Below are 19,273 nucleotides of genomic sequence, written 5' to 3'. Positions count from 1 at the left end.
TAATTCCTGTGTTTACATTTGCTCATGCATTCTCTGCAAATTAAAATATTGAAATGAAGCTGAAATATAATACGTTGGTGTGCACCTACAACTGAAATAATGATGATGAGATGCAGGACAAAAAAGTACCAGTCTAAAAATCGGTAGAAGTGTTTAAGATAAGTGATCCTGATCCCTCTTCTTCATTATTCCAAGAATGGCAAGTGGCAGTTAGTTCGAATGTTCCCCTGCTTGTGCGAGATACAGCGTCACTCCATAGCACTGCATACAAGGACCCAGTGGGAACATCATCTCCAAACGTACTCACACTCTCTCCAAACAGGGGGGAGGACTTGTGACCCAAGTACAGTTGAAGATAGTCTCTAGAGTCATTAAACAATGTGTGTCCACTACTCGAGGCAACAGTAATGTGGTTGCATTTGTCCACAGATATGTTGTACAGACAAAACATGCTGTTTGAGTAATGCTTTGTGTTATGATTGTAAAATCCAGGTGAACGAAATGTCACAGAATCACCGGGGATTTCCGTAACAAGTTTCTGACTTGAGACATGTCGTTCATTAAGTTGCACTTGCTTACTGGTCCTTACTCTCCATTTAAAGCAGCGTACAGAGCTACAGAAGGAAGAAATATACTCATGTCTATTCTGTGCATGCATGCTCAGAAGTTCATACAATGTGGCGCACTACTATACAGTCAGTGCATGGTGATATGCACATGCATGTATGTAACGAAACAAGTAAACTCACTTCTTTTCCACACGGACTCTATTTTTGAGGCATTCTTGTGTCAATCCAACCGTTTCATGATCTTGGAACTTCTTAATAATACCTCCTCTCGGGCTGGCGCTTCTGTTGACTATGATGTTATCACAATCTTGTGCCAAACTCAAAGATAATACTGCAACCAGGAAGATTAACGAAAGTAGACCTAAAGGCATCATGGTATTGCTGGTAGAATGGATGATTTCAATGTAGATTATTGTTGCATGAGTACTGCATATGTGCTAGCTTTTATAGTGTGCGTTAACCACGATCAGCATTATTCATTACCTGTCCAGGATGCGCTTGTCGAGATTCATATACCACAGTGCATACGACATGAGTCTAAACTAACAAATGTTTCTGGGGGGGATACCTGGGGGAACCACATGTTTGTTAAGCTTAGCATGCATTAGGTCATAAAAACTGATGCATATTAGTGCATACACCTACACTTACAGTGAAGTATATATCATGTGCAGTGGTACTGTAACACTTTGACTATCTAAACTGCTAGTGCTTTATAATTGTTATACCGTATAGCGCGAAATTTTCGAGGCACTTATATTTCGTGGATTGGCCTCTAAAAGTATTTTCGTTGCACAATGTTCGCGGAATGACTGCTTACCGGAAGCCACGCCTTTAAATCTTGCACGTTATAGCAGGTAAAGAACGATTTTCGTGGACTTAATTTTCGTGTAGGATTGCTAACCCACGAAATCCACGAAAATTAAGCCCCTCGAAAATTTCGCGCTATACGGTATCATCCCCGCACTAAAAGTGTCATTCGACACCTTGATTCAAACGTCTTATACAAAATAAAGAGCTAGCTATAGCTTCAAATTACATGTGGAATCAGCACCACGTACACAAGGTTTAAGCACGATGAGTACAGACTTAGTATCCTGAATCTAGTTTATCATCACCATGCAGGCTTGGCAAACAAGTATAACAGGACACTGGGGTACGTGTACTAGATGCATGGTAATGCAAGTGAAGTACACAATATCCAAGTGTGAATATAGTATTATCAGACACAATGTGAAGTGATTGGAAACCTGAGGAGATCGACATGCATAATTATGTAGTATGAATCACTACAAGTTCAGTGCATCACTTCACCATAAATTTGTTAACAGAACTTATAACTGTTGGGCAAGCCTGAGCAAAGTTAGTGGTATATCATCTGTCAAAGAAGACTAAAAGAATAAATAATTATAATATTGCCAAAGTTGTACAATACCTATCATAGATTCAGCCTCATCGAAGAATTGTCAGCACCCCGGTTTTACTTGAGGCCTATACTACAACGTGAAAAAGTAATGCTAGCTAGGAGACAAACGATTCTGTCTTACTGTCAGTACAACAATCCTGCTGCTGAACTTGCAGCAGTTATTTTCCATATTTAAAGTCATAATTTTATGTGACCCAGTCTCACTACTTAGTTAGGCAGTCTTAGCTACATAATTATATATTATAGGTACAGAAGCATCTCAGGAGTGTAAAAGAAAACGCTATGTACGCACCCTCTGTATAAAAGTAGAGGTTTTGACTTCTGCTCCCAATCCCTCTCAGCTATATCTATGGTTTAATTAGTTAATGGGCTAGCACATACAGAGCACGCAGCTTCCCAATCGTCATAATAAAAAGTATCCAACCAAACAAACACTACATCTCCTGCAGTATTGCTCCTATATAGGGCGTCGCTCAGGCTTATCGCAATTAAAGCATTAGCCATTATTACGATAGCCAATATTATGACAGAGACCACTTAGTGTATCATTATTTGAGCGGCCCCATACTTACTAGGACCAAAATTTGCCTCGGAAAAGCTATGCAGAAGCTGGTGATAGATGACACCATTCCGTAAACTGACCTCATTTACAATTTCCGTTTACTGTATTGTCTTTATGTGCAGAAACACTGAATAATTGTGATATCAGTTGATTCTATATACCTATAATACGGCCAAGTTACAGGGTGTTGCTTAACTTCATACGTACATAAATTAGGGATGATATCAAATCTCCCTGAATAACCCATCACTTAAAAGGTTCATGCCACAGCTAATATATTAAGTGTTTGTACTTTTTAGTGGGGAACTGCATAAAAACCACAAAGATATGGATATGCATGGTATAATCCCTTGACTGAGTGGGAGATTGTGAGGATCCACTGTAAACACCTAATGTTTGTATTTTTAGTGGGGAGCTGCATAAAAACCACAAAGATATGGATATGGTACAATCCCTTGACTGAGTGGGATATTGTGAGGATCCACTGTAAACACCTAAACCAGTGGCCCTATAAGGTAACCCTAAATATATCCACATTGGTGAAATAGAGAAATTTCTTTTAGGCGTTTATAGGGGTGTATCAGATACCACAACAAACTAAAATAGTTACCACAATGGAAACCTTTGAATATGAATTATGGTAGTGGAAACTTACGAATACTACACAAGAGTTAAGCAGGCATAACGTACTGCAAACAAATGATTTGCTTGGGGAAGCAATCACAATTAATTTAAATGCACTCACAAAACTGCAACAGCTGATAGTGTTACATTATAGATACAAGAAGGGAGAGGGATGGGAAACGCTACGTAAATAGCATTGACGATCCGCGTTTTGGTCAATGTTTTCTTCTTTATTTCCTCCAGCCCATGCTTTTAGCTAGTACTAGGCTATAAACTAGCTACTGAGCTCCATGTATTAGCAATGGCTAGTGGAACAGTCACAACAAGGTAGCAGCAATAGTTAGTGAGACCCCTCCAAGCAGTAAAAAGCAGCTTGGACAGGCAAATTCTTGAGAGGAGCTCTGTCTGTACCGTTGAGTATTCCAGTACAGTCACAGACATGATAGAGAATTATAGAAATGTAGCAAAGTTCTGTCATAAATTACTGTGCCGATACAATGAACCAAATGAATTAGACATTTACCGACATTCAATCATTGATATAACTTTCTAAATGGGTATACACAAAAGTCTGCTTTTCAAAACCAGCTTACTGAAAGAGGGAATTGATCATTAATATTTTGGGCTGTAGTCACAGCCTCTCCTTGTAGAAAGTACACGAAGCCACTAGGATAGAGCCGAAACGATAATACAACGCTAAAAAAACTGCCTTTGAAAGCTTTCAAGCTCTTGGTGATATACACAACACTTCTATATGATTGCACAGTACTAAGAGTCCCAGTGGGGAGCTGTGAATGATAGTAATAACATTTCCCGCTGGGTTGGCGGGGTGTCTAGAGGCGAAACACGGGTCAACTTTTGGCATTACACAGAAGTGATTGTGCGCACGTGCTCCGTTTCCCATCCCTCTCCCTTCTTATATCTATGGTTACATGTAGTACGTGCTCTCAGTAGATAATAACCCTCAAATATGACATGCATGGTCCCCCGACTGAGTGCTCAGCCTCAGCACCTCAACCAGTGTCCGTAAAAGTCATCATTGTGACTGGTAAAAATTAATTAAGTGTGCCTTATGAACTATACACCACAAAATTCCAATGTGGGAAGAAGTGCGCAGCCTCAGCACCTCAACCAGTGTCCGTAAAAGTCATCATTGTGACTGGTAAAAATTAATTAAGTGTGCCCTATTGAACTACACCACAAAATTCCAATGTGGGTAGAGCCTCATCAGAAACCTTTGAATATTGATTGTGGGTGGATGGTAAAAACCTATTATGGACGGTAGAAAAGTACTACAAGCCTAATACAGAAAGGAATGGGGAACCTTACTTGGCAAATTAGGTTCACACACTAAATAAGACCAATGAAGAGAAGAGCTATAGGGCATCATCAACTCATTCTACCCTATGTATATAATCTATATCAGAGGCAGGGTACAGTATAAAAATAGAATATAGTAGGTTTCTACCATCCACCAAAAATCTATACTGAAAGGTAAATTAGTCATTTGAATTTTCGTGGTGTAGTTCAATGCGGCTTTGCCAGTCACAATGTTGACATCGTTTATTAGATTGTTGAGAAAGCTGATTCTAACGATCTCCCACTCAGTCTGGGGATTCGTGGTGTAGTTCATGGTGTAGTTCAATGCGGCTTTGCCAGACAATGTTGACATCGTTTATTATAGACTGTTGAGAAGGCTGATTCTCACGGTCTCCCACTCAGTCAGGGGACTATAAGCCATCTTTGTGGGTTGTTATTCTAATACGTACCCTATACTGAAAGCACTAACACTATCAGCTGTTGCCACTTCCTTTGAATGTAGGAAATAGGGTTCCTGTGAGAATCTGATGTCTTGTTGTGGCCCTTAATATAGAAAGCAACTTGTCATATCCAAGCTCTTAGACAGACTGACTGATGAATTTTGATATAAGTGTCCCGGGCTATAAAAATTCTGTGCACGTTAAGCCACTAACAGTAAATGTGAATTGTGAGTTAACTTTATCTTCTCAGCTAATGAGCAACCGTGGGTAACAGTTTGACGAGTCTGCCCTTTTTTCCTTTAATACGAGTCAACTGATATTGAATTATAATGATCTGCTGTGCATGAAGGTCCAGAAAAATAAGGGAACAGGTAACAATGGGGAAACATAATGTACATACAAGTTATGCATGCTCTAAGGAGTATTTGTCAGTTCATGAGAATTCCTTTCGTTAATTCTGCATTCGAAAAGCAGCACTTCAATGAAGTCATGGTACCGACAGCTGATAGTGTTATAGTGTGGAAGGGTATTAGAATCAACATTCCCATGTTTTGTTCCCGTGTTTGTCCCGGCAACGCCTTTTTCTTGTGGGCGGGGTCGACCCAGTCTCTAATGGATAGATTAGTGTAGCAGGTCTTGAGTAAGGACTATGAAAGGAACACCAAGAATTATCCATCACCAACCGACAGGAAACACTTCAATCGTGAACTCACTGGACTATTCCTCCATAACAATTAATTTAATAGCACCACCTATTATATAAACCTGTTTCACAAGTGCTGTTTTTTACTCCTCCTTTAAACCCAATCTCAATGAAAGCACCGTGGGTGCTGATGCCTTGGTAGAGGTGCCAAAGCTACATAAATAACATAAAGCTACTATAGCTTTTATACACATATAATTATCATGATGAACATTTTTGCTGCATGGCAATTTGGCAAGAATCACAGGGAAGTGGGTACCTCACTACAACTCTCCTCTTGGGACAAAATAACCACAAACAGTTATAGCCTTACATAGCTTGTATCTTCTTCTCACAAGGCTAGGTTCTTTGTATCTTCTTAGCCTAGCTTATAATTATGTTCTTTGTATCTCTTTAATAGCCTCCACAAGGCTCTGGTTTATGGCACGAGGCATTCACTTTCATTGCCTATGCGCTTTAACTCGTTGCAATCTTTATGCACGCAATACACTTTATGCACTGCGTTTATTCTGGTACTGAGGCAAGTGCTGGGGCAAAAACTTGAGCGGATGCAGTGGGCTGTGACGACCACACCCTAGAGAATTGGTCGACCTCACCCACAGATGTTTGCCGGGACATTTACTAGGACAAAAGCTGAGAATTTTGGCTCTAATAAAAATTATGTCCTTCCATATTACAGTGCTCTCCAGTAGAGAGTGTTACAACCCACAAAGCATATACCGTATAATTTATGTTCTAATTTATCGGACAGCAAAAAATAAGGAAAAATAATTGGAAAATATCTTTATAGAGCACGCGAAGTGTCTGGAACAAGCATGCAGCTGCATGAGCTAGCTAAGTTTAATAGAACAGTGTGCGACTGAATAGTTGCACTAGCTATCTAAAACTCAAAACTATCTAGCTTGCAGCACTCTTGCTGGCTAATAAAGCTACGTTGGTTGGAATGTATCTCAACTTTTCAAGATATTGTCTAGATATTTAAAATTAAAACACCAGAGTGTCCGTTGTATTATAACATCGAAAATTGCCCAGAAAATTGTCCCATAAATTAGAAGACATAAAATTATGGTAGTCCCCTGACTTGGCTTATCTCAGCACTCCCTAAAGAAAAAATCGGTAAAATTAAATGTACCGCATTGAACTACGTATACCACGAAATGCAAATAGGGGAGAACATTATCACAATTGAATGTAAATTGCACGTGGGTGGATGGTAAAAACCTCTTGATGGGACAGTAGAAAAGTACTATATACAAACCAAAGGAATCATTGTATCTGGGGAATTAACCTTCTCTTAATATAGGTTCACCCACTATAAATGAGACTGATATTGAATTAGCATAAAGTCCCAGCATTTTAATAGGTGAAAGACAAGGGAACACGTATTAACGATGAATAAGTGGATAATATAATGCAAAATGGATACATACAAGCGCAAGCCAGTAATTTTGTATGCAGTACTTCAATCAGTTTATTTTTATTCACGAGAATTCATTCCGCTAATTCTGCATTCCAAAAGTAAGGTCACGGAGGAGATATTTATAGGTGACGCGGTTCCTATTCAAGCTGGCTGGTAAGAGGAATCAACTCACATCCAATTCACATTTACTGTTTGGCATTAACATGCAAATACTTTTTATAACCGAGGACCTCATTAAAATTATAATGTATTATGTAAGAGCTTAGGCAATATTAATAATTATGACAAGTTGCTTTCTATATGTTGGGGACCACTAACAAGACACATCAGGGGTGCAAGATTCTCCATTAAAAGGAAGTGACAACAACTGATAGTGTTAGTGCTCTCAGTATTAGGGTATTAACAACCCACACAGATAGCATAGTCCCCTGACTGAGTGGGAGATCGTGAGAATCAGCCTCAGCCTTGGCTCATCTCAGCACCTCAACCAGTCTCTCTAAAGAAAAAACCCTACAACATTGTGACCGGTAAAATGAAGTGTACCGCATTGAACTACGTACACCACGAAATGCAAACAGGGGAAAACTATCACAATAGAAACCTTTGAATGTAGATTGTGGGTGGATGGTAAAAACCTATTGATAGGACTAGGAGTGCACGAATATTCATGCACTCCTGATGGGACACAGAAAAGTACTACAAACCTAATACAGAAAGGAATCATTGTACCTGGGGAACCTTCCTCGGAACAATTTAGGCTCACCCACTACATAAAAAATGCTGTGTATTGAGCCCCAGCATTTTAATAGGTGAAAGACAAGGGAACAGGTATAATAACGATGAGCCCATTAATAAGGAAAACAATGCAAAATGGATGATACAAGCGCAAGCCAATAATTTTGCATGCAGTACTTCAATGAGTTTATTTTTAGTTAATGAGAATTCATTCCGTTAATTTTGCATTCAAAGTCAGTAGCACCAAGGTCACGGAGGAGATACAGTTCCTATTCAAGCTGATAGCTGGTAAGAGGAAATTAACTCATGTCACAATTCACATGCATTTACTGTTTGTGCTTAACATGCAAAAAATGTTTATAGCAGAGGACACCGACATCAAAATTCATCAGTCGGTCAGCCTGTTAATTATAAGAGCTTAGCCAATTATAACTATATGTTAAAGGTACCACTAACAAGATCAGGGGGCGCAAGATTCTCACAGGAACCTCATTTCCTACATTCAAAGGAAGTTGCAACCTGCTGTTAGTGCTCAGTATAGGGTATTAAAGAAAAACCCACAAACATGGCATATAGTCCCCTGACTGAGTGGGAGATCGTGAGAATCAGCCTCAGCTCATCTCAGCATCTCGACCAATCCCCTAATTTCATCGGTCAGTCTGTCTATAGGAGCTTAGCCAATAATTATTAAATGACAAGTTCCTTTCTATATGTTCAAGGGACCACTAACAAGCCATCAAGGGGTGCAGGATTTCCACAGGAACCTCATTTCCTACATTCAAAGGAAGTTGCAACGTACAGCTGATAGTGTTTGTGCTCTCAGTGTATAGGGTATTACAATAATAACAACCCACACAGATAGCATAGTCCCCTGACTAAGTGGGCCTCATCTCAGCACCTCAACCAGTGTCTCTAACTGGTGAACACCCTAATAAACTAGAGCACTAAAGTGCAAACCCTCAGCTGGTGACATGATTATAAAGAAACCAGAAGACTGATATGCAGTGCTGTTGTTATCATCATCATGCATGACTTGCACAGCAACTCAGGAGCAATAAAACTAAACCAGACTGGAGGCATGCTAAAACATTTGAGAACAGGTAGTAGTACTATAGATATATGCACTGTGGATTAGGATCACAGCAAAGAAGCCTGGAGTCTCATAGAAGTATGGCTCCAGGTCCTGCATGGATCCCAGTCAGTTAAAGCAAGCTTTCTACTTTAGTGACCCTGTTCCATTGTTCCTGGTATATACAGCTTTCTACTTAAGTACTGACTTGTTGTGTGGAGGCTACCCATGCTGTAAACGCAGTGCTAGAGCATCCAGATAAGCAGACCCAGTCACAAGCTTCTTAGCTTTTGCTCGTTTTTATTTGACAACGAAGGTTTAACATGAAATTCTGCCACTATTAAAATTAATAACTTGTTGTATGAAGGCTATCCATGCTGTAAACGCAGTGCTGTGGCATCCAGGTGAGTAGATTCACCTGTCACAAACAAACAAACCAAACAACTACTATAACCCGTGGCCGCCCACGCGCCTCGGGTTAACAATGTCAACATTGTGACTGGTAAAATTAAGTGTACCCTATTGAACTACACCACAAACTTCAAATGCGTTACCACAATGGAGATTGTGCATGGGATGGCTATTGATGGACAGTAGAAAAGTACTACAAACCTAATATAGAATGGAATCATTGTATCTGGGGAACCTTTTAGGTGCACCCACTAAAATAACGATACCTTAAATTATTAAAGTCCCAGCATTAGGTGAAAGATAAGGAACAATGAGCCCAAATCTACGGTATTAATTCTCCAAACGCAAGCCACAATGCATGCAGATAAAAAAGTATACTGTACTCAAAAACAAAATTTGATGCAATCATCGGCACTCATTCTGATATTCCCAGCTTTTATCTCATGCTACAGTGTTCAGGATTGCAATGGAGTATATCTCCCTGGCTCTCAGGTTCAGAAACTGTGAAACTTTAAGATTCGTGCACATCAAACACGAATTTGATGTGTATGTGTCTCGTCAAAGAGAGTCGCTCTTGATACAGTCAACTCATTCATACACTTATTGTAAGCAGGCATCGTAGGAGAAACCATGCAACATTACAAGTGGAAACATTGAAAAGTGGGAGAAGTTCCATGCATATCGCATGCATTACACACTTACAACGCAAGAGACTCATGCAAAAAGACATGGGCAGTGTGGATATATCGGCACATCGTTGCCAATACAGTAGCGATAACAGACATTAAATTTAACGAAAAACATAGTTACACGTTACACGAAGCTTATAATGACAGTTCAACTACATGTATAATTCAAACGTTAGAAGCATAATAAATTGTAACAACTCAGTTACACGCTGCCTCGATTTCAAACTTCCCCCAATCTGTTTTTGGGGTGGCGTCTGTCCACAGAACCGCATAGAATGAAGAGGTTGGAACATTCTCGCTGAGGGAACCGACACTGTCACCAGTCACTTTAAAGGTCACCTGACCAAAGTCAAAATACAGATAATCTTTCCCGTCGTCAAACAAGCTGTGATCACCAGATGTGGATTGAAGTATCACAGAATTGTTCATACAATTCGGTACGCTAATGTTGTATAAGCAGAACATGCTATTGAAATAACGTCCCTTTCGTTGGGAGTCAAAGTTTTTGTCAGGTGAACGGAAAGTGACTGACTTTGAGATACTGGTGACGAGCTTTTGATTTTGAGAGACTCTTTTTTTACTCGTGATCAACAGTCGAGTAGAGGGAATAGGGTAGCAAAGATCTCCAAGCACCCACTTGTAGCACCTCACAGAGCTAACAGAAGAGATATACAAATCACAAATTCGTTTCACTAATTATTATAGCGAATCTAGGTATGTTATAATAGGAATCTATAGGGAGTAATAAACTCACAGGATTGTACAGTACCTATGCAATGCAGAACCTACTTTTCTTCCACTGGCTCCAAACACTGATTGCCACGTGACAACCCAGCAGCAATGTGGTCTTTGAAGTAATAGCGACCGTTCTTGTCCACAGTACCACTTCGTTTGGCACACTCCTTTAGGGACGGCCGATGATCATGGAAGATGCCAATGCAGTTTTCAGCCCAACATGGGCTGCATACAGCGAACAGGAAAAGGACTATTGAGTACATGATCAGTGGTCTGGTTTGTGAAACGGGAGAAGGAAGGTTTATATTAGACGAGGTCCTTGAGGCTTCAAAGCATACAAGTTGGCTTATTGCTTGCTTCGGTTGGCCAACTTGTCAATGAGTTGTGCTCAGATGCCTGAAATATATTTTTTCCTTTGAGATAAGCTCTTTTATAGCTAAGGCTTTATGCATCTAATTATAAGTGAATCTAATCTATAGACCACAAGTGGGTGAACAATAATAAAAAGTAAAAGTCCCCCTGATCTAGTTCTATGGTGCAATCTCAACATACATGTGCAGTATAACCTTTGCCAACCAGATGTATCACTAACACTGAGGCACTTTTGCTCAGTTTGTGTGGGCACAGTTTTTGCATGCAGGCAAACAGTTAAGGGAAGTCATCAATAATAAAAAGTAAATCTATAGACCACAAGTGGGTGAACAATAATAAAAAGTAAAACTCCCCCTGATCTAGTTCTATGGTGCAATCTCAACATACATGTGCAGTATAACCTTTGCCAACCAGATGTATCACTAACACTAGCTGAGGCACTTTTGCTCAGTTTGTGTGGGCACAGTTTTTGCATGCAGGCAAACAGTTAAGGGAAGTCATCAATAATAAAAAGTAAAACTCCCCGATCTAATTCTATGGGGCAATCTCAACATACATGTGCAGTATAATTATTTTTGCAAAGTGCTATGGCCCAATGCAAGCCGTCGAATGTACGTAGATGGCAAGTCGCTAAATTTTGGAAGACACATCAAGATATTCAAATATGGTAAGACGATAGAACACATTGCTATAGCCAAGGTAGGGGTGGAATGTGTCACGGGTCTTTGTAGCACGCACTGATACAGAACTAACACTACACAAAAGTATATACTCTATACGGGCGATAACGACTCTAATAATTGTCGTGGTACATGTGAGTTGGACGTAGATAGAACAGTAAGAGGGATTGGAAACAGGATCACGTGCGACAATGGCTCCTAACGTTCCTCTTGAAACCATCCACGTTTCGCTTCAGAGTGCAATAGATAGTGGGCGTTAACCTCTAGCAGTACATGAAACTAAAACCAGAGGAGGTCCGACATGCGTGTACAAATCACTACAAGTGCTAGTGCACAATGTCCAGTCACTGTGACCTATAGTTTGCCTAAACCAGTAGCCACGGTACATACATTGCGTACAAGGTGACAGAAGTACAACAATTATAAGCATGCATGCACATATCAATTGTATGAATATACATGCCTGCATGATGGTATCATTCAGTTGGTGAATCAGGTGATCACTCACGATTGCACACTGGCCATACTTAACTCTACCTGGTGCAATTTAGGTAAATAAATAAGCTCTTAATTTGAAGCACATTAAGACTTACAAAAGTTAACTATAAACTACGGAACAAGCTTTATGATTTAGTCCACTTTATGTATAAAAAGCTAAATCACAGATATAAACTCAGCTACGAACATGCTTTACTTCAGATTCGATCTCTACCGTCAACACACATCGTTTGTTTTCTGAGAGCAGTTGCCACGTATAACCTCCCCCCTTGTAACTAACATGTTGCTAGCATAACATGAAATTCAAACATTTTACAAAAAGAGCTAGGATCTTAATTCGAAGAATACTTTTAGATCCTCAGAAACGGTTAGCATGTGACTCACCTACAAAAAAAGCTCTTGTAGTCCCTGCTCCAGAGGTAGCGATGACCCTGCAAAAGCAGCTGGATGTGCTGGAGGCAGGTGTACGTCAGCTCAGGACATTGGGAACCGAGGAGTGTAAGCAGTGGAGCTGAACAAAGGGGATGGATGGGTGGTAGCAGCTTAGAGATTATTTAGAAAAATTACCCTTTCCAAACAAATACCCTTTCCAAACAAACCTTGATTGGTCCTTACCTTCTCTTTCAGACTACTTCTAACCAAGTTTTTAGTGTATGCATGTGAGCTTAAAACATTTTTCAGTTGAGTGATAATTCACCAATTTTGCTCAGAAGCAGAGAGATACAATCCTCTTGTGCTAGCCTCAATACTGTGATCGAGCGGCTTGTTTTCGAGGTCAACACAAATGCTGGCTTCAGGAGGTTAATGAGCAAAATTGGCGAGTTAATTAAGCTTAATATACAGACACTAAAAATTCAGCTAGAAATAGTCTGAAAGTTAGAAGAAAACCACTTAGTAACTGCTTCGCACCTCTTCTGTGTACAAACAACTACATAGTGCCAGAGGAGGTTGGTCACGTTTTAAACCGCAGCGAAACATGCTATGCAAACAGTGTTGGCCTCAAATTTGCCTTAAAATTTGCTTCAACCTGCTGAGTCAGTACTTGTATCTCACTCTTGCAAATTCTTGAGCTTAACTTATATCTCTCTCTCTTGTAAAAATAATTATACATATCCCGTTAGTTTATGAATCGTAGTGGTTTAAACCTATCATTGCTTATGCACCGAGGCATAATAATTATAGGATTATAGCCATTAAAATAGGCCTCAATAAATTAATGTTTTAGGCTGAGTTTGTCCAATACCGTATTATATGGTTAATAAGCGCATGTGCCTATAGAGGAAAGAGCAGGCCTCTATGCGCCTATTATCCGGATGCGCTTATAGATATTAACCGCGCCCATGACGTTTCAATGACGCATGCGTATATGCACTTTTCCATTAGCTGGCTCGTTATCTGCAAAACGTCTATAGTTACATCAGCAGTAACATGCATAAATAGTGAAAGAGACTTCACATCTATAAAGAAGTGTGGAGACCAGTTTTTGGGCAGAAAACTGTGCAGAGAACGATGCGCCTTCTACCGAGGCGACTATTAGTTGATGTGCGCTTATTAACCAGATTATACGGTAATACCAAGGGCGTATAAAAGAACAGAGAGCATGCAACTCACTATCTAGTACACGTAGCAAGCAGAATTCAAATGTGGCCAAATGAATGTGAATTTTCATGAAATGCTAAAAATAGCACATTTTTAGCACATTCCTGCATTCATCTGCCCACGTTTGAATTCTGCTGTTTTGCTGTTGCATGCCTTAATTCTCTTCTTCTTTTATACGCTCTTGGTAATACGCATAGAGATGGTCACTGTTGACAACCAATTACCAGCTATAACCTTCAACACAAACAATCGACGACAGTAGTGGACGCCCAATTGAGTAACCATGCAGCACTCTTAATAACCTTTGATTCTGTGGTGGACATCTCTTTCCAGTATTGGGTGGTTTGTAGTCAAGTGCAGGAAGAGAGCTACTGTTTCTAGCACCACTCCACTGTTGCTGTGGCTGAGATAACTGTCGAGCACATTCTGCAAGAGAAGTGAACTTAGCAAAACAAGAAAATACACCGTATAGCGGGAAATTTTCACTGATGCAAATTTTTGTGCTTTGGCTCCAAAACCCTCAGCATAAACATTCGTGGGTTCTAACATTCGCATTTCAATGCCAGGAAATCACACCCACTAATAGCTTTACTCGTGAAATACCAGTGCGTGGGAGTTTATCCCAGTTTTAATGTTCGCGTTAGCTGCTAGCTCTGCCCTCAAAATTTTACACTTCGTGAAAATTTCCTTGCTATAATTATACGGAACTAAATTAAGAAAATCTCATAGCTGATCATACGATGACTATGGCCGCCATGGATGAATGCACTAGACCAAACAATAACAGTGTAAATAAGCTCTTTTCTACTCATATCAGCTGACCAGTATATCCAATAGCTCCTGCTCAGAGGAGGGATGGTAGGAGCGGAGAAGACGGAGGACCAGACAGCTGCCCCACTCACTGAAGTCACTCAGCCTGCAATAGAGGTTTAGGTAGTAACCATCTCTTAAAAACTCTTATCACTCAAATCTATGGCAACATTTCGGTTACGAGTGTCCATTTTAAAGTGTCTGACCTGTTCAAAAGGTGATGAGCCAGTCCAATAGTGACTACCATTCCTCCCTCACCTGCCAGAACTTCAGTGAGCACACACAGAATGTTGGAGACCACCTGAGGGTCATTATCCTTTAGCAACTGGTACAGGACACTCACCAAATTGTTTTCTGAAAGTAAACGCCAACAATTTGTTACAATGTTCATGATTTGCACTTAGGTCAATCAACTAAGGCCTTAAGCCAACAATGAAGACAAGAGAGTAATGCTGAAAAAATAGCTAAGTACTTTGTTATAGTAACTGAGGTTAACTCACTGAGCACGAGCTGCTGATCCAGATGAAACAGTTTGAGTACGGCCATGACTGCAGCCCTCCTCACTAGAGCGCTAGTGTCCCTTAGTCCTGTCTCCACACACTCTAACATTAACTGTAACACACTCACCACCCTGAGATGAAAGAAAGATTAAGACTATAGTGGTCATCAGCCTCTTTTGAGAACCATGAAGACAATGAATTAGAAACACACCACAACTCTCACACGTACTTGAGAGAGGTGAGTGCCCTGAGAGCAAGACTCCTGATGACCGGGTTGCAATCTTGACAGTCCTTGTGCAGTGTGTTCACTGTGAGCAGGGCTAGCTCAGAGTTTGACTCAGCATACATCGTCAGGTATAGGTATACCAGCTTCTTTTGGACCAGGTTCGTTGTAGCTCCAGCCTGTTGTGGTGTGAGTGTAATTAATTGGGGCGAGCGAAGCGAGTCCCTTCCTAGTGATGAACGTTACAATTTTGTCTGTCTGTCTGTCTGTCATGGACTGGCACGATATTTGTTTTTTGTACTCGTCAGACCAGCTCAGATGAAAACTTCTGAGGCCACACAGGCACACTTACAACAGATCAGAGTAGCTTACTTATCAAGGATTGTTCACACTGACAGTATACTATAGCTCCTCTGATCATGTTAGTTTGTACAGCCAGCTCTTTCATGCTGAACTTTCACTCATAGATATAATTATGTTTCACTCTAAGTCAACTTGATGTTACACCATGCACAGTCAAAGACCATGCACAATAACCTAGAATAATTGTCACGGGTATCGTTTACTAGAATATTTTGCGGGTGAAAAACTTTTGCGAATCAGCCAAATCAGCAGAAAAGTTGACCCTTTGCGATCTAACTATTAAGGTTTTGCGGATTTTATTGTTGCGAATTGATCAACCATCGCAAAGTTTGATGCTCGCAAAACATTCTAGTAATACGGTATATAGCTGGTACAGGGAAGTCGTATCTAATCGAGTGCATCAGACTACTCGGTTATTCACTATTAATTCCACAATCGATCACTGATACTCATTCGATTCATAACAACAATATATCGCATTGTACCTAATCACTGTACAACATATACACAAATTGCTCGCTCACCCCAAACATGCTCTGCATGCTCCTAGTATTAATGTCCTACCGTTAGGGCTAATAAGTGGCGAGGAACATAATTTCAATAAGGATTGCTAGGTCTCTGCTATAGAAGTTTTCATTGTCGTTAAATGTTTGTTGACAGGTGTACAATTTCAGTTGTCATGGACACTATAGTAGACCAGTGTTGCTTTGAGCTTATAATTGTTTTGTCACTCACGCCAGCATTTGATGTGTTTACTTTCAGTGTTATTGCTGACGCACAAAATATAACATTAATCGATACTGAGAATAACACTTGTCTGCAACACCAAAAAGCCACTGGAATAAGCGACTGGATTCTATAATTTATAATGGCCTAGCAATAATAAAGCCACATAAGCGCTTAGTTGACGTGTAAGTGCATGCACATAAAAGTTTTCTGAACTAACACTGTTCCCTTAACTGAACAAATTCCTGGTGCAAAACTGTAGCCCAAAAAGAAACCCGCAGGTAGCTATCGATTATTTTAAGCTCACCATGATCATCTCTGGAAAGAGTGGTGACATATCACATCCGCTTGTACCCAGGGAAATTACCCTCTGCACCGCCTCCAGTTGCCATCCGTCGTCTCTCCTCACGCCAGGGCTTCTCAGGTTAAACCTGACAAACAAATTCATCAATACAAATAGTAAACTTTAAAGGAACAAGGTACAGGTGCTAGTAGCTGATAAGATAGCTATAAAGCTAGTGACTGTACTGCACATTGTTTTTTACCGCAGTTTTTTAATTTCTGGACTCTCTCTTCTGGCCATGCCAAGTTTTCTCCTTCTCTGGTCTAGCTAGCTATCAGAGACTGGGAAAACTGCACTGACAGCAGAAACCAGATCATTCACAAAGGGCCCTGGCGTTAACGCGTTGCAGACTGCCAGATTTCCTCACGAGTTCCTGAGTTCGTTCATGCTGTGTGTCAAAGAACTCACTTCCGTCCCTGCTTCTGTCCATAGATGTAGAGGTCTACTGAGGAGGGTGGGGCTCCTCATAGATCTAGTGTTCCTGACGATTAAGCAAGAAATGGCCTCAAGTTGCTGTTCAGCTCCTTCTAGTTCTGCTGTTGTCGATGTTGTCGATACAATTAGCCTCCCAAACACATACAGCACATGGCCTGAGATAAGTGGTCATCTTTCAGCTCTATCCAGTAAGGCTGAGAGTGGCCCTGAGACATTCCAGCGTGCATTGGAGCATGATGGAGAGACTGTATCCATATCCCTACTGGATAAGGTTTTGGGCAAAGCTCAGTACATCACTGAAGACCATTTTTATGGGACACTGCTACCATGGATAGCAGACAAGGCTTTGGAAGTGGAGTCACTGTTTAAAGAGTCCGATTATTCAATACTGGTGAGCCACATTGACCTAAAATAAATAAGGGTGTATCTCCCGCCGAATGCCCTTGGCACTATATATTATTTGTAGATCTATTATTACACAGAATTTGTACAATGGACGCTGTCAAGAGATTCAGCTCTCCCGACAACAAGTGTGTTGTCTTATGGCCCTGGCGTTTTTCAACACGTTTAAGGAGCTTCCAGGAAGTGCGCATGGTGCCGGTGGATACCAGCAATTCACCTTCACTGGCTTCCTATCGTTTCCCTTCTACACCAGTCAGGAGTCAAAACTGATCTGCCTTCTCCATTACTTCGAAAGGATCCGACAAGCTGAAACCAACAAGGAAGACACCTTTTTGAATGTCAATATTGCATTCTCAAGGAAGCAGCTACCAAAAGCTAGCATTGAAGATCCCAACACTTTCTGGGGTCAATGTGACCATCCACTTGTTCCGTTCGAGAGTCTAGCTGAGGGACTAATTGAGGGGGCTAATGGTTGTCTGCAAGTTGACTTTGCTAATGAGTACATCGGAGGAGGGGTGCTGGGAATGGGGAACGTGCAGGTACATAATTATTACACTGAAACAGAATTGCTTCCTGTTGTTGATAGCTAGGTCGATCTAGTTATACTAGTATTGATTTTCCGGATACACGTGCATACTAATTCCTTAAAAGACAGTCAGTCATACAGACAAACTTGTAACAATAGCACACAGCTGCATGAGGTAACACTTGCCTTTCACACAAAGCATCACCACAATTAGCATGTGCATAATTAGTTATTTATAACTATACACACTAACGCACACCTCTAACATGCAAAGCTATTATACATCCCATGACCCGTATACCGGAGTACATGTATTCCTGCCCATACACATACCAAACACATCAGGCCACCTGCACACACACACACACACACACACCCACACACACACACACACACACACACACACAGGAGGAGATACGGTTTGTGATTAACCCAGAGTGTCTTGTTTCCATTCTCTTTTGCCAATCCATGGACCATCTTGAGTCCATTCTCATTACTGGCGCTGAGCAGTTCTCCTCCTACACTGGATATGGTGGACGCTTCCAGTTCACCGAGCCTTACAATGACCCTAATCCCACAGACAAATTTAAAAGAAAGCAAGTGAACATTGTAGCGATTGATGCCACCCCATTTGACTTCTTTACGTCAGCTGCTCAGTTTCAGAGGAATGGCATAAATCGTGAGCTTTACAAAGCCTACTGTGGTTTCATTCACAAGATCTCCATGGATGATAACGAGAGTGGTGAGAACGTTCCTGTTGCAACAGGGAACTGGGGCTGTGGTGCATTTGGAGGAGACAAGGAAATGAAGACTCTGTTGCAATGGATGGCAGCTACTAAAGCGAGAAGGCCAGTTCGTTATTTCACTCACAACGATGAAAGGTTTGCAGAAAGGCAGAAAATAGTCACTCAGTTTTTACTTAGCAAGAAAGTGACTGTGGGACGGCTTTACAATGTGCTTGTGCGAGGGAAGACCACAATTGGAGATGTGTTTTCCTATGTCATGGAGGCATTTGATAATTGATATACGCATGTCTTAGACCGTTTTTATAATTAGAGTATACCCCTTATACTGACATTAATTTTTGCAACTT

At 40.7% G+C, this 19,273-nt stretch overlaps 2 protein-coding genes and 1 long non-coding RNA gene across 4 annotated transcripts in view; 1 reads left to right on the top strand and 2 right to left on the bottom strand.

The window, feature by feature from the left end:
* The window catches only part of LOC135339917 (AP-4 complex subunit beta-1-like), a 42,998-nt gene extending 25,838 nt beyond the window's left edge, over window positions 1–17,160 (bottom strand). For both annotated transcript variants that reach the window (XM_064536157.1, XM_064536158.1), the window contains exons 1-8: window positions 17,020–17,160; window positions 16,782–16,905; window positions 15,392–15,564; window positions 15,163–15,293; window positions 14,869–15,016; window positions 14,675–14,768; window positions 14,155–14,278; window positions 12,638–12,764 (exon numbers count right to left, since the gene is read on the bottom strand). In XM_064536157.1, coding sequence (XP_064392227.1) covers window positions 12,638–12,764; window positions 14,155–14,278; window positions 14,675–14,768; window positions 14,869–15,016; window positions 15,163–15,293; window positions 15,392–15,564; window positions 16,782–16,905; window positions 17,020–17,057 — 959 coding nt within the window. In that variant the 5' untranslated portion in view covers window positions 17,058–17,160. The remainder of the gene's footprint in view (window positions 1–12,637; window positions 12,765–14,154; window positions 14,279–14,674; window positions 14,769–14,868; window positions 15,017–15,162; window positions 15,294–15,391; window positions 15,565–16,781; window positions 16,906–17,019) is intronic.
* Window positions 49–12,627, bottom strand: LOC135339952 (uncharacterized). The gene is made up of 3 exons (XR_010396143.1): window positions 10,758–12,627; window positions 750–10,623; window positions 49–614 (listed from the first exon to the last, which is right to left on the bottom strand). It is a non-coding gene; the product is annotated as an uncharacterized LOC135339952 (long non-coding RNA).
* Window positions 17,161–17,202: 42 nt separating the features above from the next.
* On the top strand, window positions 17,203–19,203 carry LOC135339933 (poly(ADP-ribose) glycohydrolase-like). The gene is made up of 3 exons (XM_064536179.1): window positions 17,203–17,643; window positions 17,735–18,193; window positions 18,589–19,203. Exons 1-3 carry the CDS (start codon window positions 17,203–17,205, stop codon window positions 19,201–19,203), a joined length of 1,515 nt encoding a protein of 504 aa, XP_064392249.1.
* Window positions 19,204–19,273: the final 70 nt, after the last annotated feature.

Source organism: Halichondria panicea, chromosome 8 (genome assembly GCF_963675165.1).
Source record: "Halichondria panicea chromosome 8, odHalPani1.1, whole genome shotgun sequence".
Lineage (NCBI taxonomy): Eukaryota > Metazoa > Porifera > Demospongiae > Suberitida > Halichondriidae > Halichondria > Halichondria panicea.
This window is presented reverse-complemented; position numbering and strand designations above follow the sequence as displayed.

Coding starts and splice junctions, on each gene's coding strand:
- LOC135339933 (XM_064536179.1), top strand. CDS start 17,203: ATGCTGTGTGTCAAAGAACTCACTTCCGTCCCTGCTTCTGTCCATAGA. Junction 17,644..17,734: donor AGTCCGATTATTCAATACTG/GTGAGCCACATT, acceptor ATTATTACACAG/AATTTGTACAATGGACGCTG. Junction 18,194..18,588: donor TGGGAATGGGGAACGTGCAG/GTACATAATTAT, acceptor ACACACACACAG/GAGGAGATACGGTTTGTGAT.